The 26,183-nt window shown below is 37.3% G+C and overlaps 2 protein-coding genes across 21 annotated transcripts in view; one reads left to right on the top strand and one right to left on the bottom strand.

The window, feature by feature from the left end:
• LOC145686267 (uncharacterized) overlaps positions 1–26,183 on the top strand; it is a 223,769-nt gene that overhangs the window by 38,696 nt on the left and 158,890 nt on the right. For 4 of the 20 annotated variants that reach the window (XR_014131569.1, XR_014131568.1, XR_014131567.1 and 1 more), the window contains exon 4: positions 16,487–16,693. The exons of 13 other annotated variants lie outside the window; for them this stretch is intronic. The gene's annotated coding sequence lies outside the window, so the exon portion shown is untranslated. Of the gene's footprint in view, positions 1–16,486; positions 16,694–22,648; positions 22,903–26,183 lie in introns of all 20 variants that reach the window. 3 more of the 20 variants (XR_014131562.1, XR_014131563.1, XR_014131566.1) reach the window with 2 other exon arrangements.
• The window catches only part of LOC145686263 (mannan endo-1,4-beta-mannosidase-like), a 506,707-nt gene continuing 493,740 nt past the window's right edge, over positions 13,217–26,183 (bottom strand). The window contains exon 6 of the mRNA XM_081759388.1: positions 13,217–13,493. Within this exon, the coding sequence (XP_081615514.1) occupies positions 13,350–13,493 (144 nt within the window). The 3' untranslated portion in view covers positions 13,217–13,349. The remainder of the gene's footprint in view (positions 13,494–26,183) is intronic.

Below are 26,183 nucleotides of genomic sequence, written 5' to 3'. Positions count from 1 at the left end.
TGGGAATGGAGAATTGCGTTTGGTATCATTGGATAGATTTTTCAAAACTGTTTAACACGTGTTATTTTTGTTTTGCTGATCTGTATATTTCGCGAGATATTGGACCGTTCCGGGACTTTCCCCGCACCCTGTATAAGCTTGTATTTTTAATTAAAACAGTTAGTGTAAATCATAATCTGGATTTTTATAAAGTAAATGAAACAATCATATAGAAAATTATACAGTTTAAAATTGAATTAAATTGCAATTCCAGAATCTGTAACATTATACATTTCTTATTTATTTACATCGAATGTTAACTTATTGTATAGTTTATAGCATGAGTATCAGCTGATATGTAACACAAAATTATCTATAAATTGAATTTAAATAGGAAATGATATAGTTGCTATAAGAACAAATTTATGAAAATGAACTGTATAATAATGGTTGTATTTGAAACAGAGTTTGCGTAATGGAGTAAATATTTACACCGCCAGCTTTGCAATACTGTGCGGTTTAAATTGTCAATCTCATCAATTTTACTTATTTCGCTTGAATGTTTATGGAATTTAGTATAGCATTATGAAACATTCAACAACTGATCTAGTAGTGAAACATATTTAATAAGATTACCGCACATTACGGTAGATTCCGAGATCGCTCCCAGCTTTGCGAGCACTTGATAATATCTTATTATTATTTCAGATAAAATATTATGTGGAAGAGCTAAATTAAATTAGAAAATGAAATGAAATATTTAACATCCCGCTATTACGCCCCTTAGGCGGGAAGGTTCTCGATTGCTGGTCCTCACATAGAGGAGAATTTGGATTAGTAACCAGTTTGGTTCTTTTCTTTATCAAATCTCAATACACAATTCATATAGTAATGTCGAGCAAGCGATAGCGAGTGAAGGCAGGTTAACCAGGTTGATTGCTTTCTTCATCACCACTCAATTGGTATACGAACCAGTGTTCTAGAATCCTGCTATTTTAGGCTAAGGGAGAAGATAATTAAAGTAAGAAAAATGATATAAGAATTGGTGGAATGAGAAAGTGGAAGGAAAGGGAAATGCTTTGAGAAAAGTCACGGACATAATGTTGTCCACCACAAGCTTACTTGAACGGAATAAAATCAGAGACCGCATGCACCAAAGGTAAGCGCTCTACCAGTGAACCATCGCGCCCCATAAATTAAATAAGAAAGATAAGTAGTAGGCATTTTATAATTGAATATTGTATGTAAGAAACTTATTGTCCATAAAGATTCTTTCTCTTCAAGCTTTTGTAATTGATGTTGCAAATTGTCCGATGCTTTGCAATGCGGGTCAAAGGAATAAATGCATTTTTTCGGGATAGTACCGTCTGCCCCTTGCTGCTATTGGTGGTATAAAAGTAGTGTTGAGTTGATTTTTAGTTTCTTGTTCCTTTTGTTATGTGAATATAGACTAGACCAAAATTTTTTACTGGTGTTCATTTCAGGATCACTCGGTAGCATGTTTTTAGTGGAGGAATGTTAAATGAATATAGATTACACCAAGTCACAAATATTTTGACAAAGATATACATTTTTATTACACAAATAGTTTCTGCTTTTCCTTTTACTGCAAATGTTTGTTTCTAATAGTGATTTTTATTCTTATTGTATCCGTGAATACACATTCAAGACTTTTTTTAAAAAAAATAAGTTGTTTAATAAGGCACTGAAAAGTGTTGGATTTTGTAACACTCTAACACTTAAAAACATAATACTGAGTGATCCTGAAATGGACACCAATAATTAATTTTGGTCTAGTCTATATTCACGTAACACTTTCAACAGCGAGGCTATATGAAACGTGGGCTTACTAATTAACGTGGAATAAAAATAAAAAAAAGTCTAGTGGCTAGCGCGAGTGTTTTTGGTTCTTGTAGTCTCGGGTTCGATTCCCGGTAAGGGTCGATTCAGGTTAAATTTTCAGGGGAGTTTATGGGAAAAACGTTAAAAAATATAATTGCTAAAGTCTGATGCCAGTGTTTTGTAAGCTATTGACAAAATAATAGAAAGACAGGAAAGAAATTCTCTTGAGAACTGAAAGTGAACAATGTTTTCGCATTTATACTTAATTTGCTACTAGCGTGACACATTAAATTGAATATAATATAAATATTAGACACAAAATTCGCTACTTCACGGTTGATAACATGGTAAATGCTAGGTATTGTTAAACATTAAACGTAACACCTCAATTTTATATCAATAAATAACTTAAATAAATAAATAACAAGACAGAACAATACTATTAACCTATATTTGCATAGTATATAAATTAAAAACACGTTGTTTATCATAACGAAAAATGACTGAACCGTTTGAAATGAATTTTATTAACATAGTTAACACCTACCTCGGACTGGGTTGTTGTCACGCCATTTTTATTGAAATGCGTATCCAAACAGAAGAGAGGGGGTTAAAATGTATGCCACAAATAGAATCTCTCACGTTTGTGAGATGAAATATGACACATAAATTCCTTATTTAAAACGAGTGTGCACGTGTCCGACCGTGTTTAGAAATTTCGGTACTAAATGGAGAAGAGGGGCAATTTGTATCGTTTTTGCTCAATATTTAAGAATGATGACATCGAGATTGTGTCTTGTCTTCACAGCAAAACGGATGAAGCACTTGAAATTATCTTTTAAATATACGGTATTTAGCATTTGGTCCAGTCGGATTCATTAACACATATATCGTAAGAGGAACAGATGGATATAAACACCTTATTTTAAAATATGTGAGCCCATCTTCCGTTGTCCTTAAAAATCCACTTTTGAGGGGGAAATGGGGCAAGTTCCAAATAAGGCGGTCAATATGTAAAAGTGACGTCGTGTTTGTCTGTCCGATCATCGCGGGAAATCAAATCAGCCGTTTGAAATAAATATTTGAATACATTTAGTACTTGGAAGAAAATGGTTAGCTGACGTTCACTAGAAACTTGACAAAACTTCGATACAAATTAGAGGATAGTCAGCTATGCCTAAATCTAATATTGTAGGTGGAAGTAAAAACGACGAACGAAGTAACAGCGGATTAAAATTTAGCATTAGAAGTCATTGAAAAACAGAATGTGATGCGCGAAAACGAGAAAAAAAGAAAAGGAAAAACGTAACGTTGCCGACGACAACACACTGGATGGTGCTTATTGAAAGACCCATAAACGCTATTCATTAGCTCATTCTTCACGGTTTGGATTGCAAGAAATAAAACTATTTCTTCGTGCTAATACGCCTCTCAAAACGAAATGTTATATTTCTGCAAAATTTGTTTTTCTCACATGACTGGATAATTTTTTAAAAAATTCTATTGTGCTGAAGAAAATAAAACCATATGACAAGCTGTATTTGATCTGAAGACCCCATGATCTTTACTACATGTTGTTATTCATTACATCAGCGAGACGTTGTTTGCAATGACACTGATACATTGAGTGGTTTGTTCGAGAAAGTTGCTTGTCTCGATTTTTTTACTCTTTAGGTTTTTCGTAGAATACATGAAAAAGAAATACATTTTTCGCTTAGATATCCAGGAATCCTGTTTTAACTGATCAGAAAACAGCAATCTACTGGTGAAATGATATGGGGTAATGTGTAGCATTTTGTTTTCACGCCATCCATAGCAGCAAGGGGCACATGAATTACATAAAAAGGGAGTGTGTTGTTATGAACTACTAATATCTTTTTCAAAAAATCTATGTGTTACTTCGTAGCTCAGGGGATAAGTGAGAGATTACAATACACAAGTTCGCACGATCGAGTCTTGCCCACTGCTATTATGTTTTTTTTTTTTTTCATTTTCATTGTTTAACGGTGAAAGTGACGTAGATACATTTTCATTGGCATTCAAAAAAAAAAAAAAAAAAAAAAAAGAATGGAAGGGAAGGGAATACGTAGCCCTGAAAAGGGCTGTTTATATAAAAGTGTCTAATAGGAGGTCCAATGACCTTCTACATCGATGACTGCCTGGAGCCTTCTGGGCATGCTTTCGGTAAGTCTGCGGAGAAAGCGTTCACTACGGGAGACTTCCTCCCAGCTGTTTTCAACAATTTCCCATAGTTGATTTTTTGTGGATGGAGGCGGGTTAGGCCAGTTCTCCTTCATCACCCTTTTGACCTCTGCCCATACTGTCTCAATTATATTCATATCGGCTCCACGTGGTGGCCAATCTAGGACCTCTAAATCAGCCTGCTGCGAGAGCCAATTCTGAACTAATTGACACATATGAACTGGAGACCTGTCGTGCTGAAACTGGATTACTCCATCGGGGTAGATAAAACGCACAGATGGCAACATAACATCCCGAAGGATATGTAAATATTGCTCACCTGTAAGACGCCCCTCTACCCTATGGAGTACTCCAAGACATTGTGATGTCATGAAACCCCAAGCAGATACAGATACGCGTCCACAGTGACGTTTGTGAAAACGTATCTGGGATCATGCCTGGAGCCTCTCGGACGATACACGACTACTGGGCCATTATTTGAGGAAGAAAATGTGCATTCGTCTGTGAAGACAACATGTCTCCAATCACGGTTCACATTTTCTTCCGCAAACTGAAGCCGTCGTCTTATATGCTCTTCCGAGAGGAATTCTTTCACCGCAGCATGACGGGCGTGAAGATTAGCTTCCCTAAGACGCCGTACAGCAGTATCTCGAGAGCCTGGAAAAGCTGATGCGTGCCGAAGTTGTCTGGCAGTCATGTTGGGATTAAGTCGCGCAGCAGCAACAAGCTGGGCATCCTGCTCAGGTGTTGTCACACGACGCCTACCACTACCTCGGAGCCGCATAGTTTCTGCAGTCTCTCGAAAACGCTTTATCCACTTCTGTGCTGTTCTGGGTAAAACTCCACACTTTTCAGCGGCTTGTGCAGCGCAATAGCCTTCTTGCACTAAAGCAAGAACACGCTCTTTTCTATTCTCAGCCATTTCTGACTTCTACCCTTTTCACGAGTTGCACGTTGAATGAGCACCCCTTTTAGTTGAAGCTATTAAACGACATGCGCAGTTGGTTACTCCAAGAGCTAGTAAGATCGTAGTTTTTATTTGCTAAGAGGCAGAAAACACGTTTATTCGATATATGTTGTTTGACTACAAGGGAGCACTTCACAACTGGTTACTGAGTGATAAGATCTGTGGTATTCTGTTCAACTTTCCTTTAGGCAATTTTAAACGTAATAGACAATATTTGTCTGACCTTGTCAGTGCCTGAGGCAGAAGACAAAATCAATGAAAATGTTTTCAACATAACATTTTCGATTTATGTTTATCTCCTATCCGTTTTTGTTACGATTGCCTCCTTTAGAAATATCAGCTCTCTTTTTTTTGGCCCCTATAAGGAAATGCTATTGCGGTTTTCCAACGTTCAATATTTTTGGCAAAATTAACACTTTCAAATAAAGCTAAACAAGCATATGTTTCACAGACAGAACAATATGTAAAGTTCTACTTTCCAGTTAGGCAACATTCCTTCAAAAAATTGCAACTATAGTTTGCATCTCAAGTAATAGGGTAAATGTGCCAGTAGTCAACCATTTAAGGAGATTTTCAACTTTGTTAAAGTATAAAAAAATCATTTTTTACTAATAACTTTTACTGCATATGTCATTAGAAAGAACAGTGTTTAAATTTTACGTTTGTGTAGCTCGCATAGGAAATCTTTTATACATAATTACATAGGAAAAAGAAAATACCAGAAACCCTGAAAAAAACAGTAGTCGGCCTATGAAAACCAAAGGTAAGCCATTACTTTAACCAGTACTCAGCCACACTATAGAATTGACTTTTTTAATGGAATTTTAGAGATCAATTCCTCAGTAGCAAATTAAGGGACAAATATATTGCACTCAGAGTTCCTACAAAGAAAAACTACGTGGAAAACAGGCCCGCAACTAGAGGGAGCTAGGGGGCCTGGCCCTCCTAAACTTTTCGTGGCCCTTCCAGACCTCAACACAAAAAACACAATTTAGATATGTGTAAGAGATTTTTAATGACTTGCCCCCCAAACCTCTGTGGCTAGAAGCAGGCCTGGTGGGAAATATATTGCGATACAGAAAAAAAGACTTCTTGTATGATATTTACCATAAACTAAGAAAAATGTGCCTCGGCCTAGACTAGCCTATTTAAAACTAATGTATAGTCCTATTTATATTTACATTTATATTTACATTGATATTTGTATTTAGCTATGACATTAACCCTTTAATATGAAGTTCATTAAGCACATTCAGGACACATAAGCACTTGTTTAGCAGGTTCCTCGTACGATAATACACTGAGGCACGTGCATTTTAAGTGGTACCAGTGATCACAAAAGTGACACCCAATATATTTAAGTGTATCGTTCTCAATATCACTTATGAATTCTTTTTCAGGCCTTAGACGGCATTTCAACAACTTCTTGCGTCTCGTCTTCTTAACTACTAGTGCTACTTGGCTTGACAGTCCTTTTCTTTTTGTTTGACTTAAAATTTTTCCTTTCTTTTGTATTCTCTCCCTTTTTCATTTTAGACATTCCTCTTCTAGTTTTCTTTTCTTTTCATTCTTTACCATCTGATAATTTCTCCATGCTTGGGAGGATACTGCACTTTTAACTTTTTCTCTGGGCACATGTTTGGTAGTTTTGTTTTTGATTGGAGCTAGCCAGAAAAGATGCTAATCAAAGCCAGATGATATGGAAGTATTTTACGAAGGTTTTCTTTGAATTTCTTCTGAGATCATATGGAGTTATTTCTGGCTCTACTGATTGTAGAAACAGAAGCAGACCTTTCACCTTGCGTCGCTTCAGTACAAGATGCCATAACGGATATGTTGTTTTCCTGGTTTGAGTCAGACGTAACGTCTATTTCTGATATCGAAGATATATTTGTAGGCTCTAGACGGCCAATTGCTAAAATTTGGTATGTTCCAGGACTAAGATATCGAGCATTTCACTAGCAAGTATCTACTGATAGATCGATCCTCTTCGGACAGAACAATACCCTTATATGTGTTCATTAGTGTAGAATAAGAAGACTCTTTGGATAGAGTATCCTCAACGCACCTGATTGCAAAAACATTTGACACTGAGTCTATTCCAGTAGATGTCTTTGGACTGGTTGAAAGAAACGCTAAATCACGCGTTCTTAAACTGTTAGACATATTTTCCTCACGCTCATAGTGAGTTAGAATGTAAATATTTATGATTATTCTGTATTGTTTCGGCAATCAGGCAACTCTAGGAACAGAGCAGATAAAAACAGATAATAATAATAATAATAATAATAGTTGAAGAGCAATTGCAGCCTTGGAATTAAAAACGTGCAGAAACGCGACATTGTGCGGAGTAATTTAAAAAAATAAATCAATTAGATATGGATAACCCTTACTTCCTCATAGCTACCTTAGATTAAAAGACTAAGCTATGATCAGGGTCAAGGGCGTCGATCCTGCTAGGGCCGGGGGGCCCGGGCCCCCAAAGCTTATGTAGGGCGTATGTTTAGGGTAAAATAAATACTCATTACCTGTCCTTTTTAAATTTTAGAGAAATAATTCAGACCAGCCATAAATCCTTAACCTTTTTTTCCCTCAGTTCTAGAAAAATACAAGAATTGAAATGGTTACAATACCAGACTGATATTAAAGTACGGGACAAAAATAAACGACCAACATCGTCATAAGTTTTAATGGCATTTTCGATCGTTTAATTTTGTCCCGTACTTTATAACTGTATTATACTTGTATGATGCAATTAGTGACATCATAACAGTTACTTTTTCATTAAATCGTTAGAAAAGTCTTCTACGTATTAGTTAAGTGTCTTAGTTGTATGTCATGTGTCATTTAAATTGAATGAATGGTAAGTGGATGACTACTGGAGTATATGTATCCAGTAGTCGTCCGTTGAAAGTAATGAGGGGCTGACCATTGGAAATTGAAGTGAAGAGTCATTTCCAGTAGTCAGCCCCTAATGGCTGACTACCGGAAAACGTTATCAAAAATGCAACTTGTAGTCAGCCCCCCTTATTTCTACGCAATATATTGTTTTGTATCATAAACCACGAATTTTTGATAAGCTACGATACATTCATGCATAGAAGAAAGCAATAACTCGTACTATTTTACAATAATATAATTTTAACTTAACTTTGAAGTAAAGCTTCTTCCTTATTTTTTAATTAACAAAATGCGCACTTTGCTCACTTGCATCAGCAGACCACAAATGATAATTTTTCTTTTCTGCCACGAGGAGTCACACCAGGCCAGAACAAATGAGGTTGAATACTGGAGCTCTGATTTAAGTTGTAGTTGATTATTTGTTTGATAACAAGCTACTGTATGTTTATTTAATATGCTTTTACTGAAAAATGGCTGACTACTGGAGACAGCTGACTTTAGGCACACTTACCCTCCTAACTAACTAACGAATTCTATGGCCTATGGAACCCGGAGGTTCAATGCCGCATTCACAAAAGCTCTCCACTGACTTCTATCCTTAGCTAACTGGATCCAGTTTCTACTTTGTATTCCTATTTCTGCGAGATCCATCTTAATATTGTCCTCCCATCTGCGCCTAGGTCTTCCTAATTATAAGCTCAAGTAATATGTAACATAATAATAATAATAATGATAATAATAATAATAATAATAATAATAATAATAATAATATCTTAGTACCAAACTTTAAGCGATTTTTATATGATGCATATATTCATGAAAATAGTCACTACTTGTTATGTACTCATTTGGTGTTCCCCTAGGGTTACTAGGAATTGAAATCAGGATATCTGACTGTGCAGTCCAGTATGCTAACTGTATGACCACAGAGCACGGATCTGACAAAAAATATTTTCATAACGTTTTGCTACCCCTCCTTTTCCCGTATCGATTAAAGTGCCATCCGTGAAGGAATTGTTTTCAATTCTGGGTGAAATCAGTCACTTTTTTCTGGAGAATCGAAATGTCCAATAAGGAATGGGGGTCCCACTTTAAAATTTCAAAGTTACCCCTACCGCCAAAGGGAATGGGAATAGCGGATTTTGTTTGTATAATTGAACTATACATATAAAGCAGAAACATATATTCTCATTTTGGGCATGTGTTTTCAATTTGATATTAACTTAGAAATCTATTTGAACTTTGGTAGTGCTAGCATTTTCATAGCGTCATCTTCGTATACAAACAGATGATGAATAAAAGTGACAGAGGTTTGAAAGCTGACAGTTTATCTGATTTTGTTTTTATAACCAATTCAAATGTTAAAAATGTAACGTTGTATTTAGAAAAAATAAAATATCCTTATATTGAAAGAAAACCGGAGTGGGAACCGAACCGTCAATTATTACTGTAATTTCAAGCGCCTCGCTAAACCCACTTATTTTCTTCTTAATTTACGTCGCGAAAGGCGGCCCCGAAGTTCAGTTACCAAAGTCTACTTTCCCCTTATCAGTACTTTCTGTATATTTCCTACTCGGTTATACACGTTTTACAGTAACCTTGAATGATAGGGACACAAACACAGACACGTCGAGAACATTTAAAATTCCAAAAGTTCTCCCACCGGGAATCAAACCCGGTACCCTGTACACCACAGACACACATGCTAGCCACTAGACCACACAGCCAAGTTATAAAGCCAGCGCGTTTTAATAATTCTGCTGGAAATGCACGAGATATGCACCTGTAATACATTGAGTGATTTATTCGAGAGAGGCAAAGCACTTTGAATTCATTTCTTGGTTTCGTTTCTACTGTGTTTATTCTTTGTATTTTTCGTACACTACTTGAAAAAGCAAATACATTTTTCGCTACGGTGTCCAGAAATACTATTTTAACTGATCATAAAACAGAAATCTTTCGGTGAAATAATATGGGGTAATGTGTGCTATTCTAGTTTCATACCGAGTTCCTTCGTAGCTAAGCGGTTAGCATACGCACCTTTGACGTAAGAGACCCGGTTCGATTCCCGGTGTGAGCTCATGTGGTTCGGATTTCACGCTAATCAGTAGGTAAACGTCTCATATAGCCTCGATGCTGAAAGGGATGTTAAAATCAACTCAACATTATTTTATACCATCAATTGAAGCAAAAGGTAGACGATACTATCCTGTTAAAAACATGCATTTATTTCTTTGGCACATATTACAAAGCATCGGACTATTTGCGACACTTCAAGAAAAAGATGCTTTATGAATATTAAGTCGCTTCAAGCGTTCAAATCGCTTTGTAAAAATCCAGATTATGAATTGCAATAACTTTTTACGTTGTAATTAAAATTACAGCATATATTGTTTTCTATCTCTCTCACATAATTTCTCTCTCTCTTTCGTTCTCCATATATACACACCTGTATATTACAATAGGTATCAGAACATGAATAATTTTCATTTTGGACGTGTGATTTAAGGTCGGTATTCAAATCAGAAAGTTGTTCCCATTATAACAATGTTAACGTTCCTCTAGCGTCTTCGTATATAAATGATGACAGGGTGAACAAATGTAACAGGCTTTGAAACGTGATAGTTCATCTGTTTTTTTTTTTTTTTCAAGCACTTCAAAGCAGAACTTTATATTTAAAGAAATGTTTCCATATGTTGAAAAAAATCAAAACTGCCAGGAGGCAGATTCGAACTGCCGCCCTCCGATGCTAGACTTTCAAGAAGACGCTTGACCACCGAGACAATTCATGAAAGAATATGCTGTAATAATGCTCATATATCGCTCCAAGCGCACGTTCACACCTGAAGTTTTAAATAGTCATTTTCTCCCTATATCAGTAATTTCAACTGAAGATATTGACTGATTTTGAATATTGGAACTATGCATGAAGTGTGAATTGCATATTAAACGCAGAAATACGTAGTTGACTCTTCAGTTCATGTTTCTGTTCAATAGCTTCACATGTTAGTGAGTGTTTCCTAATACCTGTGTCATTTTCCCTCTTTTTTTCCCACGGGATATTCTTCGTGTAATTATTTGACACACCTAGGTTTCATAATATTAAAGGTTTTTTGTTTATAATTTTCTTATTTTGCTTTATTTTTTCTCTAAAATAATAAATAATTATGCATTATTACACTGCTTTGTTAAGGAAAGCACAAAGAAGCGATAATATAGTCAGAAAAGCGAGTTATTAATGAAAATGTGGAAGTTACAGTATATGCGAACTTTTTTTTGCGGATGAGGATACCGTTCCTGCGATATCACGTTCCAAATGTGTGGGGTGCCACGTGATGGCGCCAGTATTGAGGAGCAGCTGCGAGATCGCCTCTTCGCGCTCCGTGGGTATTTGTATAAAGTGTGAAGCTAACACATAGTGGTCACAGAAAACTCCGTATCGTATTAAACTCGTTGATCAAGCTCTTTGTTTCTATCTTTTCTTCTCGCAAATGATTGTATTCGTGTTCGGCGCTTATAAATGTGCAAAAGAAAACTATTACACTGCACTCATTTTCACTGCTTTATTGCGCTTATTTGAGGAGGACTATGCCGGTCGATTGCATTGTATGCAAAACGCAAAAACGGAAGGACTTTGGTAAGTTTTATTCGGCGTCACTTAACCTCTATGCTGGCGCCATCTCGAGGCATCCCTCACCTTTGGAACGCGATATCGCAGGAACGGCGCATCTGACCACTCTGGTTCCTTCACAGGCGTGTTCTACGCATTGGAAGCTATCGATTGCAATCACGTTGGAGCTATTTCATGAGGAGATGAAATTGGGGATAAACTTGGCCGCACTTTTTGTACAGAAAGCACAAATGACACTATTGAAAGAAGCGATTAGAGAAAAACAGACATTAATCAACCGGTTAAATCATGGTTGCTATGATTTACGGGTAAAAATTAAGAATATGGATCCAGCTATATCTCTAACAAAATTTTACAGCCATCAACTTTACTATGTATGTTAATGTTATCCTACAAAGTTATTTATATCTCACTATAAGGAAACACAACAGTATCTTGCGGGAGGGGAAGATATAAAAATGATCTAAAATGACAAATATTAGTGTAGATTACATAGTTTTCGGAGTTGCTGAGACGCACAGTAACACTTTCGATCCGTTTAAGTCCGTTTAAACCTACATTGCCCTTTACGTCCAAAATGAAACGTATTCTTTCCGTACGAAGAACGGGTATTCTGCTAATTATTTCAAAAATTATTAAGCTCATAACTATAATGTAACTCTTTTGTATTAACAAAGGTATAAAAGAACGTGAAATTCTATTTAGTATGTAACGGAGAGCCTTCTACCCCCAACCCACCCCCCATGAAGCTGTTGGGTTCGATGGATAAGATTTCGGAGCCAAAGTCCGCGTATCAAAATTTCTTAAAACCCTTTAAGGTCCACTAACACAATTCTATTAACAATATAATAATTTTTCATCATCATATTCCAGAGACCCAAATAGGCAGTGATAAATAAGCTCATTAAAAACTGGACTCACCAGTGCATTTCAAATGAGCAAGCAAAAACCGAAACAGAGATTTCATAGTATGAAAACTACAAATTGATTGGACGAAATACATTGAAAAGCATTCGTTTATGAAACTTAAATTCAGTACTTTTTTTTTGGGGGGGGGGGATCACATATTGTATTTTTTTAATGATTAAATAAATGCACTCTATAACAGGTACACGGGCAAAAGGTTTAACATTTCAGTGTCTTTCTAAGATTGAATCTCTTCTTTTCTTCCAAAAGTTTCGCGTAACTGCCTAGTTGTAGATTGTTTACTTGGCTTAATACAAGGTAAGTGTGGTAGGAAACCTGACCCGGAGTTCTCTTATTCCCGTATTCCAGAAGATCTTTTATTGTTATTCATTTACGATTATCTTATGTTGTCTTTCGGCTTTACGGCATATTCGCGAGACGATAAAAACATTCCATTTCATTACTGCTCACAGTTTGATATAGAAACACTCTTGTGTTATTTTCTTGTGAAATCATAAGATTCCAATGCTTGAGTTACGAAAGACTTTTTTTTTTTTTTTTTTATTCTTTGATTTATTCCTGACAATTATCAGGGCACTCATTCTACTGGTTTGCGTGAACGCAACGCTTTTTGCATTTTTGCTATAGTGGGTATAGCAGTTACAATTACTTTTTACATTATTTGCGTTGGATGCGCAAATTTTGCCAAAACCGCTGTGAAATGAGGCCTGTGGTCTTGTATTTATTCCTTGCGTATTCACACGCAAAAACAGTTGTTATTGTTTGATTGAAAAGGTGTTATCACGTAAACATTAAACCATAAGAGGTATGTTTAAATTGAAAATGCTTTATTAAAAGTATTTTTAACAACAAACAGTTATATACAATATTTTCATTTTTTTTCCCTGTTACATGTTTTGATCATTTTGTAGTTATGACATCGAAAGCAACGAGTCCTCCATTGCTGTTATCATTGTAACTTCTAACATGATCAAAACCTTCTTCTTGTACACTTCTAGGATCTGAACAGCTATCTGCTTCATTAAACTGCCAATTGACTGCACCCTAGAAGAAAGAGAATAACGTCGTTATAAGAAAACAAATTACAGAAAGATTCAATCTTAAACATGTCATTCTAAAAGAAACAAGAAAAATATTGTTGACTTTTCACTATTTCTTGAAAACGTCACACATTTTTATTAGCATTTTGACGGATTTTCAGGGTTTGTAATAATTCCCAAGACTAAATATGGTACAATAAAGTGACACCATAATATTATAGAACTCTATCAAAGAGAATGAAAACCTTTGGCGTAGAAGACCCGGGTTCAATTCCCGGCGGGAACTCATGGTTCGGATCCCACGTTAAACTGTAGATCGACGGCTCATATAACCTCGATGTTGAATGGGATGCTAAAGTCAAAGTAAAATCAAAGAGAATGAAAATGCCAGCACATTCTCCGTGGCAAGAGCCTAGTTAAAATTTAACAAATTTGCAAATTGACATTTTAGAGTATGGTGGGTTGAATGTTGGCGTTATACAGGAATGGATATTTCGACGTCGAGAAACCGTATACCACCACACTCGACAACAATATAAACTTAATAACCAGAGTGAAATTTATTCCGTCGAAGTAAACAATGCATTCACTATGACTGAATTTAAAGGCAAGGGTGGCATAACGTACACACTGAAATATACATTATATAATATGGGAAGTCAGAATGCGGAAATTAGAGCAGTGCGAATTAGTAGCACTTTATATCATTTCTCCTTTTACTTTCAAACAACGATAGAAAAGAAGAAAGTCTAGGAATCGTGAAAAAATCGAGATTTCAATGTATTTACATGTTTTATGTTGGAAAACTGATTTATGCAAGTCTAGCTACTTTTTCGTAATTTCAAAAATATCTTTTTAGAAAGATTGTTCAAGAAGGATTCGAATTTTGTTCCTACTCCCCTCTCCCCAGAATATAATAATAGTTTACTCAAACGTGAATATCAAAAATTGCTATTTTTTCGAAAGTTTTTTCAAACTAATTTTCTTATATTTCATAAAATTTCTCTGGGGAAAACCCGAAATGTTTATATGTCGTATTTCAGTATTTTATTAACAACTCGGCAACATGGGTTAAGTGTGTATATTTTATTTTTTTGAAAAAATACACAAAGAAAAAATTCTCTCGGACCATTTTCTGAAAAACAGTTTAGGCGATTTTTGTTCGTCTTTCATGAATATATCATTAAAGTACCCTTGATGATCTTGTACACCATATTTTAGGATGGGTTTCCTTCGAACAGTTTTCTCAAAGCCAGCCCAGCCAATTTGTTTATATTTCGTAAATAAATATTTCACATTGTAACTGGCTCTTTTATATTTTTGTAGGAGTCTAAAAAGGGTAGTTTAGAGTTAAGGTGTACATTTTTACTTTCGAGCGATAATATAAGTTAGCCCAAAAGTCAGGTGACTGTCCTGACACAAGGAAGGCTGTTTGGTTGGAGGCCCACATTGTCTATAAATAATGTTTGGGGCTAAGACATCAATAGGAAGGTCGGCATCAAAATAAGTTTTATGTGCATTTTCCTGTCTCTTTTGTTCCAGGAGTGCAGTTTTGCTAACCGTTTTGTATCATTATCTGTTTACTAATTATGACCAGTTTTATCTTTGCATATCTCACTGACTAAATAATATTGATAACAATCAAGGAATGTGTGGAGGTAATTCTGATATGTGGAAATCGCAGCTTGCGTGTGGATGTTACAGAGCTTAATGTGGGGAGCTAATTTCCCACAGTAGTATCAACAAACTCATCAGCAGACGGGAACGGAGTTTATTGCCGATAAACCTTGTAGTGATCGAAACAGATGAGGCAGCCACTGTCGATGTCCTTTCATTCTTCAGCAATAACCTCTAACGTTTATTCCAGGAATCTAGAGTGAGTCGAACGTCCATGCGGAGAATACTTTTATGTTAACAAGTGACACTCGTACAAAATGCAGATGCACCATCGTCTAACAAAGGACGATCCAGATGCAATTTGCCGAATAGGTGACGGAGGAACTAACATTGGCAACCAACTCGGATTTCCTCTTGAACGTGTTGTTCCCCGACGAGACGTACTTTTTTTTTTTTTTTTTTTTTGAACAGTCCGAACTCGAGTGATAACAACTAGCATTAGACTGATACAACAGGGATGATTGGTGGCGGAAAGGTTATGGTCCGGTGTAGTATTTCTGGGACGAGGATTATTGTTCACTAAATGATGACCAATGCGCGGCGGCTGGATGAAGATACCTTGTCAGTTTTGTTAGATAATAGCTCATACCAAACGTTCTTCCAGCACCACGCATCCTTGACATCCTTTCGATTTCAGGCGCACAGTAATCATTTTTATCAATTATTGTTAGTTGATGATGTGGACGTGGTGTGTAGAATTACCTGAATCAGCAGTCTCTTTGGAGGTGGATAGGGTATCGAGGACTGATGAAGTGGCCATTACGCTCTCTGAATCTTAGGCCTCTGAACTTTAACTGTGGTGCCATCTTAAGGCCATGATGTACACCGTCAAAACCCGAAATTTACAACCTTTGGTGCAGCGAATTGAAGATGTCTGTGCTGTCGTTGGTCCAAAGACATTGATTACTATCTGTGCATGAGTAGTTGTAGAGGTGTGCGGCACACACAATTTTTCCACAGGGTGGTCATTTCGAAAAACAGGTCATAATTAGTGAATAATTAGTGATAAGACAAAATGATCAATGGTTTTGTACTCCTGTGAAAAATTTAAGATGACGCACTCCAACATGGCGATCGTGGCTGTTATTTGTGTTTTTGAAGTTGTCTTACCCCCAAACTGCATTCATGAGCAATGTGAATTCCTTACACAACAGTCTTTGATGCGTCAGGACTTCACCTGGTTTCTGGCTCATTCTGTAGTAGTGAAGCGTGTGTTCCTGAAAATAAGTAAATGAACTTCACATTTAGCCAAATCTACACCTTTCATAATAATTGCATGCCTAAAATTTAGTTTTGGGTTGTCTGTCTGTCTCTTTACAGGGTCCATATCATCCAATTTATAAGACCAAATTTTAGAACACTGTTTCAATAAGATTCTTTGTTCAAAATTAAGTTTGCTCAAGAGAGACCAAGGTATTTTTGAGACACACTAAAAGTAAATTCATGAATATGGGCGCCTACAAATTATGTGGCCTGTAGGCGATTTTATGGATACTGTCACAGTAATTTCCATTAAGATACTATAAGGTAAGTACAAAAAAGATCATGAGTAACGCACAGCAATTTATGTATGAGAAAGTGTAATAGGTAAAACATCAAAATAATATACTAAATAAAGGCTCATTAAAACTGCTTTTCAAGATAGCTATTAAGAGTCTCATCACATTTCTTCCGTCTTGAGACAAGTTTTAAAATACCTGTTCATAGAAGTCTGTCTTGAAGCTAAAAATGCATCGGTAAGCATGCCAACAGGAAGCATCCTCACTTCGTAATAAGGGATACATTCAACCTGTAATTCTAACTTACTTACGTAATTATGAAATAATCTCCATCAAAACCAGAGAACACATGAGAACGTTAATAGTCACATTTTTATTAACAATTAAGAAAAGAATATTCAATGCACACGATTCAAAGCATAAATGGTAACACTAAACATTTCCATTAATATTATAAATACTTTAGAGCTAGCTGATTACAGAGAGCACTTCCTTTTGCTCATACGTTGACTCTAACTAATCGAAATTTGCAATTAGTCCAGTCAATATATGGTTTGACCCCCAACAAATTGCAAGAAAAGCTTTTTTCAGTTTTTCTGGTAGAAAAAAGCATTCTGAACAACATATCGAAAATTAGCAAAACTTAGATGTCCACTTGGCCGCCATTTTGGATTTTGTTACTAAACACCTTTCTTGGAAAAAGCAATTCTATCTTCTCACAGAATTAAGATAGAAACTTCGTTCTTGTGTCAAATTGATGGTAATAGATAATATAAATAAGGAAAGGCGGTACACTCTTGGAAACCCCCATATTTAAATAGGCAGCCGTTCTTCCAAAAATGTCATTACATTCAGTCCGTTATCTATCTTAATTGCCACATAGCTATGAAACCATTACAGTTTCCAAAAAAATTATCCGAAATGTCTGTTATAGAGTAGAGTGTCCTCTTTCCGCTGACAGCAAAATCATTTCTGTATCTTAAAAATTAGCGAGCTAGACCATTTTATGTGGCGAGAGTTTTGTATAACAATGAACTCCGCAATGTAAGGCAACATGCCTTTTCTTTAATTAATGTAATACTTTAATTTTTATAAAGAGGAGTATCTGAATTGTTCTTATAAATTTTTGATTATACTATCACAGAAGCATTTCAAAGTGTGTAATTATAATATAATAAAAATGGTGTCAATTTTCCGAAAGTGTTCCACTACCAGTTGTTATATTTAAAATATGATGGTCACAAACCGTGTTATAGAATAAATATAAATAATTGGCATGCGTAGCACAGGCACGGTTTTTTAAACATTAAAAAAGAACATGTATACAAGCTATGTAATGTTATTTATTAACAGTAACTTTTTGTTGTATTACGTTTCTCCTAATGTTTCTAAAAGAATTGTCTGCAATTAAGTTACTTTTATTTGTTCATGTTACGTTAATATAATAAACCACCCTAAATTTCTTCATCATTCATAAGGAGTTTATTTGTGATGTTTCCACAGTTGCCATTATAGCAAGAGCCACACCTTGCTGTACAATCAAGACCATTAATCCAATGTTCTCCGGATTGCTGCCAGAGTAAATGTTGCTGTGCTGAGCTTTCGTTACCATACAACGGTAACATCTTCAGAGCTATGGAGGTTGGAGGTGTTGGTCGTACAATTTATATTGTAATGTTAAGGAATTGTGTTTCTATTGGCTGTTGTTATTGGCCAATTGCATGATCTGCTGTTGCCGATGGAATCTGTTTTCTGATTGGCTGTTGGTTCTTTTCGTACTGAGAAGCTGAAGCCAGATGTCAGGTAGATGATAACCTTCGTGTCTGTTGATGGAGGGCTTGTATGTACGAATGAATAAAGCTTCATGTATTTTCCTGTCCCGAAACTGTTTGCTCTTCTTGAGAACTTGAATTTGGTCCCACATAGGCATATGATTGTATTGTATGCAATGTTCGGGTATTGCATATTTTTCTGGTTGTTTTACAGAGGTTGTTCAGCCTACTTTTGGCCGATTTCGTTCCTTCCCCTTCCGGAAAGAATGGACTCACCTGACCTGGGTCGTGGCGTCCTGCAGTGTTGTGCAGTGGTTTCCTGCGAACGGAGTTGTTTTTCCGCGCGAACGACAATAAGGCACAAAACAGGACCATTGTTGTGGGTGTTGTGTTAAATTTGTTTCCAAGTGTGTGGGTTTCCGCTCTGTGACCAAAATACCGCCCAAACTAAGCCGGTTTTGGGAAGGCTATGTTGCGGCTCTTTATGACGCCCTCTTTAGTGTTTCTGTCATTAGAAAACTGCAAGAAGAATGGTTGCAACATCAGTTTAAGTGGAATAAAAAATGTTACTAAAAACTACAAGGGCAACGAAGCTCCACCATTTGGATCACCAACGAAGTTGACTAGGAAGCGGGAATGCACCAAGGCGGTCACCACCATGCAGAGAAAGCTTCGCAAAATGGCAATGCAAGGAAATCCGCCAACACAAAGATGTATGGCTAATCGTCTTGACGTGTCTTTGGGGACTGTGAGCCGGACGTTGCACCATCAACTCAAGCTGGGAAGTCATGAAAGCTCGCGGCCATCTTCTCACGGATTCCCACCAAGAGGAACGAAAGTGTAACGCCCGGAACCTGTACGAACGGCATCTGACAAAACAAAGGTGGATGTACGTCGTAACGCTCGATGAAGCATGGATTTACCTTTCCGACTGCGGCAAACCGAGACCCTTCATGTACCGAGAGAAAGGCGCCAAGAACTTCAGAAGGTGGGTCTGTGTCTGTAAAGAATCCTTCCCAAAAGGGTCTATGGTCATTACTGGCTACTGTTACCGAGGTAAACTGAAGATTCGTAAGGTGGTGAAGAACTGCAAAATAAATTCGCAGTATTTTCAGGAGCAGATCATGCGGCCGATCTACGAGCATGTGATTCCAACAATGTACGGAAATGACGCCAATCTAGTGCGCATTCACATGGACAAGGTCGAATCACATACCTCACGATCGTCCCTCGCATTCTACAGGGAGATGGAGGAGGCAAGTGGTATACAGGTGATACCTTTCAATGAGGTACCTGTTAAATCTCCAGATGCAAGTACTATGGACTATTGTGGATTTGGATTGCTGAAGCGGGTTTTGGGAAAACGGCGTGTGACAACTGTGAAAGGACTTTGGAAAGCTATGCAGAGGGAATGGGACACGATTCCCCTCCTAGTTCTTCAGAAAAGCCTATTACAGTGGAAATTACGCTGTCGGGCTATTGTTAGGAACCAAGGGAAACACATCGAGCACTTACGAACCTGGCGCCGTGGATTCTTCTAAATTTTTAGGTAAGTCGAAATTGGCCAAATGTAGACTGAACAACCGATATAGCCTGGTGTGTCGCTAATGTTCTTTCATTCTGTTTTCATTATTCCTTCCCGTTTCGCCTATGTAAGTGGCGTTACATTCACATTTGATCCTATAGATGCCCGGTGTCTTTAATTCCAATGGGTCTTTTGGGGTTGGTAGTAAACTCTTGATCTTCGATGGGGGGCAGTGTACCGTCCTGATGTTGAATTCTTCAGTAGTCTTGCTAGTTGATTGGAGGTCTTTCCCATCTATGGAATAACTGCAATATTTTCCTTATCTGCCATATTGTCCTCTTTTGTGGCGCGATTTCTGTTACTGTATTTTCGCATGGCTGTCTTGATCTGTTTCGACGAATATCCGTTGAATTTAAATACCGTTTCCAGGTGAGAGAGTTCTATGCTTATATTATCAGCATCTGCTATTTGGTGTGCTCTGTGTATTAGAGTATTTAGCACCCCCATTTTCTGTGCAGAATGATGAAAACTTGTACCATCGAGGTAGATATCAGTGTGCGAGGGTTTCCTGTAGATTGAGTGGCCTAGACTTCCATCTGGTTTCTTGTATACGAGTTCGTCCAAGATCGGGAGTCTTCCTTCTGTTTCTGTTTCCATTGTAAACTGAATGTTGTGTATGGAATTCAGAATTCGTCAAGTTTCTGTCTGCCATGGGGTCATATAACGAATGTGTCGTCCACATATCTGTAAAATACCTTGGGTTTATATATTGCCGTTTCCAGTGCTTGGTGTTCAAAATGCTCCATATAGAAGTTTGCTATTACTGGTGAGAGAGAACCCATTGCCACTCCATCGCTTTGCTCATAGAAATTGCCGTGGTAACTGAAGTAGGTAAACGTTAGAGTGTGTCTGAAGAGATGTACTATATCCTTGTTGAAGTGCGATTCCAGGAGTTTAATAGAATTTTCTTGTGGCACCCTCGTGAAGAGAGGAACCACATCAAAGCTGACGGATATGTCTGCGTTCGTCTTGATGCTATTTAGTAATTGTCGAAATGGCTGGAGTTTCTGATATGCTGTGTACACTCTCCTGTTACTGCCTGTAGCAATCCTGTTAATTTCTTGGCCAAGTTGTACGTGGGGCCTCCTATTGTATTCACTATGGATCGTAGTGGAACTTCTTTCTTGTGTACCTTCGGAAGGCCATAAATCCTTGATGGTATTGAACCGGAAGTTTTAAGTTTCTCCGTTTCTTCTTCATTCAGACTGGAACTTTGTATTAATATGGAGGTTTTCTTTTCGATGGCCTTGGTTGGATCTCTGCCAATTTTCCTGTATGCTGGATCTTCCAGTAGGTAAATGAATTTTGAGTGGTAGTCTTCCCTGTTGAGAATGACGGTCGCGTTCCCCTTGTCTGCTGGTAATATTACGATGCTGTCATCTGCTTGTAGGTCATTGAGGGCTTTCCTTTCTTCTGGATAGGTCGTATTTCGGCTTTTGCTTCTTGGCCCTCATAAGGACCGTAATCTGCTTATGTGGTCTGCTGCTTCTTAGTCTGAGTGTTTTATGGCCTGTTCAATATCGCTTGTGGTTTCTGTAATGGGAAGGTGTTTTGGTGTAGGAGCGAATTTCAAACCTTTGCATAGAAGACTACTTGTAGTTTCTTCACTTAGTCTTTTGCTGGAGAGATTCACCACTACTTTTTCTCTGCTCGGGTGTGATGGTTCATGGTTTTGTCTGCGGTTAAGCTTCTCGAATTTCCAAATAGCACACCAAATAGCAGATGCAGATAATATAAGCATAGAACCCTCTCACCTGGAAACGGTATTTAAATTCAAGAGATATTCGTCGAAGCAGATCAAGATGGCCATGAGAAAATACAGTAAAAAATCGCGCCACAAAAGAGGACAATACGGTAGATAAGGAAAATATTGCAGTTATTCCATAGATGGGAAAAACCTCCAATCAACTATCAAGACTACTGAAGAAATTCAACATCAGGACGGTACACTGCCCCCACCGAAGATCAAGAGTTTACTACCAACCCCCCAAAAGACCCATTGGGATTAGACACTGGGCATCTATAGGATCAAATGTGAATGTAACGCCACTTACATAGGCGAAATGGGAAGGAATAATGAAGACAGAATGAAAGAATACCAGCGATACACCAGACTAAAACAACCAGAAAAATCTGCAATAGCCGAACACTGCATACAATACAATCATACGCCTATGTGGGACCAAATTGAAGTTCTCAAGAAGAGCAAACAATTCTGGGACAGGAAATACATGAAACTCTATTCATTCGTACATACAAGCCCTCCATCAACAGAGACGAAGGTTATCATCTACCTGACACCTGGCTTCAGCTTCTCAGTACGAAAAGAACCAACAGCCAATCAGAAAACAGATTCCACCGGCAACAGCAGATCACGCAATTGGCCAATAACAACAGCCAATAGAAACACAGCAATTCTTTAAGACTAAAAGTGACTTAGCAACTGCAACTTTTACAATGGCAACATCTGCATCTCCCTCTACTTGTATTATTTGACATCCTTTCGATGTCAGGCGCACAGTAATCATTTTTATCAATAATTGTTTGTTGATTCCATTGGAGAGAAAATCCTCCTTTTTCCCAGCAAATTTTGTTGCTTTCGTGACGTTCACTACTATTATTGCAGATGTCTTCCTTTCCTCACGAGTACTGTCCTTTGGGGTTGGTTTTCCATAGCCATCGGAAGCAGTTACTTTTCCATATCATTGTGCAGCAAATCGTACAGAATGATCTGCAATGGAGCTGTCAATACTTCCCTGAGACCAGTTAAGCCTACTTAAGAAGGAACCTAAATCCAAAACATACTGCTATGGGGAAAGGGCTGAAGGATGGCACCATTCGTAAGAGTAGCATGCTGTCTTATGACTTCAAGAAGTGCAGGTTTGTGTGCCTTTCTAAGTTTGTGTTTTGCTTCAAAGAATGCAGGTAGGTAAGGAGAAAGTTCATACTTCATCATCTGATTTAAGTTTAAATCTCCACTCTGAGACACAACCAAGAACCGTTGAAACAAAAGAGTAGGATCTATCGTTTTGTCTTCCGATACCTTAACAGCCTTTGCTGATACAAATGTAATTGCCATGTGTGCATATGAAAATGTGGATGTTGCGTTTGTGTGCATATGAAAATGTGGACTGGCCTTCGGTTCAAGCAACAGTGTCTTTACCGATACTGGAAAGCTCATGGACGTTCACATAATTATCTGCATTTATTTCAATTACAATATTCCGCAATGTCATTTCCTCAGACAGTGGGGAATATAGTTCAAGCACACTACCAATTTTAGCCACATCTTTATCACGAGGTATCCTTGCAGCAGTTGCCTCTGTGTTGTTCACTAGTAGTATATTGCGTATCACAGAAGTCCTACATGGCAAAGTTGTAAGACCAGGATACAGAAGAAAACATTGTCCAGATTGACCTTTGCTTCTCTGTTATTCCACTACGTCTTGTTAATCCTCCTGTGGTTTTTAATGACCTCATTAGCGTCTGCTCAATAACCAGGTCACAGCTCACTAGCCCAGAATTTGCTACTTTGTCTGATGACATGGTATCCCCGCATGAACTTCTGATATACGTTCGGGTTAGTTATCTCCAAACTTGTCATGGTTTGAAGATACAGGTAAGTAGACTTTAGACAATTTTGGTAACTTGCAGCAGCAGATATGGGCATGATCCTGATCGATAGGCATGAATTAGCTCCCTGACTACATCCAACATCTGCGTATAGTCAAACCAAAGTTTGCTTGTCTTTGACTTCTGAGAATATTAACACATTTTTCATGCACAGCAGAAACTATATTCGTCATACAATCTGATTCAAGCATGTAAGTCACCCTTTCAGCTTGGCAGTATAACTGTTCTAGCTTGTGAACAAAGCCTCGTAATTAAGCACAAACACTTCGAATCATTTCAATAGCACTCATTAAGGTTGCCAACACAATGTAGAAAAAATTAAATTTGTTCATGAACTTTTGTCTACAAGGTGAGTCCAAGACACCAACCAATGAGCCATTGTAACAAACCGGTTACAGCAGTAATGCACTGGCAATCGCTTTTGTAAACTTCGTCAACATACGCAGAAAATATTAGGTATATGAGAGTGTATACACACTGCAGAGGAAAATTACCCTGTGATATACATTACGTTATTATTATTATTATTATTATTATTATTATTCGGTGGCTCAGTGGTAGACTGTTCACCTCTGGTGCATGAGGTCCCTGGTTTGATCCCAGCTCGCGACAAGTGAATTTTGTGGTGGACAAACACCGTGTGCATGGGTTTTGTCTGGGTTCTCCCATTTCCTTCCACTTTTTTATTCCACCATTTCATTCATTTCTCATAATCATCCTCTCCTTTAGCCTAACCGGCATAACCGTGCGGCGTAAAACTCAAGTATTTATTATTATTATTATTATTATTATTATTATTATTCTCTTTCATTTAGAAGAACAATTCAGATACTTCTCTTTATAAAACTAAAATATTACATTATTTTAAGAAAAGGTATGTTGCCTTACATTGCGGAATTCAGCAGTGTTGGGTAAGTTACTTGTAAAAATGTAACGCGTTACAAGTTACTTTACTTTCTCTTAAAATGTAACGCGTTAGTAACGCGTTACTTGTCCCCAAAAAGTAACTGTTACTTTACTTCGAAAGTAACGCGTTACTTTTAGGTCCGAAACTTTAAAAATGTGAAAAAAAAATATGACTTAAATTTTCCGTACTCTATTACTACCGCTATTATTATTATTATTATTATTATTATTATTATTATTATTATTATTATTATTATTATTATTATTATTATTGCACGTTCTGAATCGCTTTATGTAAATGCAAGGACAAATTTTTACTTGATATATGAACATTTCATATAATGTAACATTGATAAAATGCCATACTGCGTTACTCGTAGGGATGTACACGAGCGAGTTCGAGCGAGTTTTCTTTGACACTCGATTCGACTAGAAACAGACATCTTTGAACTTGACCGGAGAACTCGACTCGAGCCAAATCCGGTGTGTAGTTTCGAGTACATTCTTCAAGTATGTTACATAGACAGTATAATCATTATCAATGACACTACTACTACTACAACTTATATTATTATTATTATTATTATTATTATTATTATTATTATTATTATTATTATTATTATTATTATTATTATTATTATTATTATTATTATTATTATTAACAACACTGTATATAAAACGAAAGATAGGAGGTCTGTATTTGAATACTAAAAAACTAGTTGATTGCCAACCTCGGTAGTCGTGAAGTCTAGGAGTCAAAGACATTGTTCACGAGCTTCTGAATTTGGGTTGAGGGTCTAGGTTGAGTATTCGAGCTCGAGTCAAACACTGTTAAAAGTTAGAGAGCACTGGGCAAATATCTTCAAAATTGCTCGGCCCGGGTTTAGAATTGTCAACGACTCGAGCAGCTCGGCTCACAGCTCATTCACTATCGACCCGAACCGAGAAGTAAGCCGAGCCAACAGCTCACCCAACCGACTCGGCTAGAGCCCTCGGCTCAGTTGAGCCGAACCGAGCAAATGGCTCATCCCTACCAAGCCAGCTCGAGCCGATGGTTCACCCCAAGTGACCGGCTCGAGCCATCTTCTCAGTTGAGCCGAGCCGAGCTTGTTATAAAAAATCTCCTGTGATCTCGCTATCGAGACGAGACGAGATGCAAGCCGTGTCCCTTCTCGTGAGCAACACTAAAAGTATTCCATATTACTGTTTAGCTTACATTTCTCATGGCTTTCGTTTTCCAGTGTAATCAGGCTATGATTTCAAGACGACTTAAAACGAACGAGCCATTTATAAACTCGACTGGACTCGAAACTCGACGTGAAAAATTGAATCGGCTCGGAACTCGACTCGAGGATATTACCCTTGACTTGACTTGAAACTCGACTTGAATTCGAGTCGAATCGAGTTGAGTTTTAGCTTGACTCGTGCTCATCCCTATACGTTAGAAAAAATGGTTGCTTATTATTATTCTGTTAAACTAATTATATAATAATAACAATGTTGTTATGTAAAATTAAAAATAAAGAATATAGAGAAATATTACACCACTATATAATCAACGGGACTCTAGGATAAGCAAACTGATCTGAAAGAACTCCAATATTACATACCATCAGCAAACT

This window comes from Thermobia domestica, chromosome 5, assembly GCF_964235325.1.
Source record: "Thermobia domestica chromosome 5, izTheDome1.hap1.1, whole genome shotgun sequence".
Classification (NCBI taxonomy): Eukaryota; Metazoa; Arthropoda; class Insecta; order Zygentoma; family Lepismatidae; genus Thermobia; species Thermobia domestica.
This window is presented reverse-complemented; position numbering and strand designations above follow the sequence as displayed.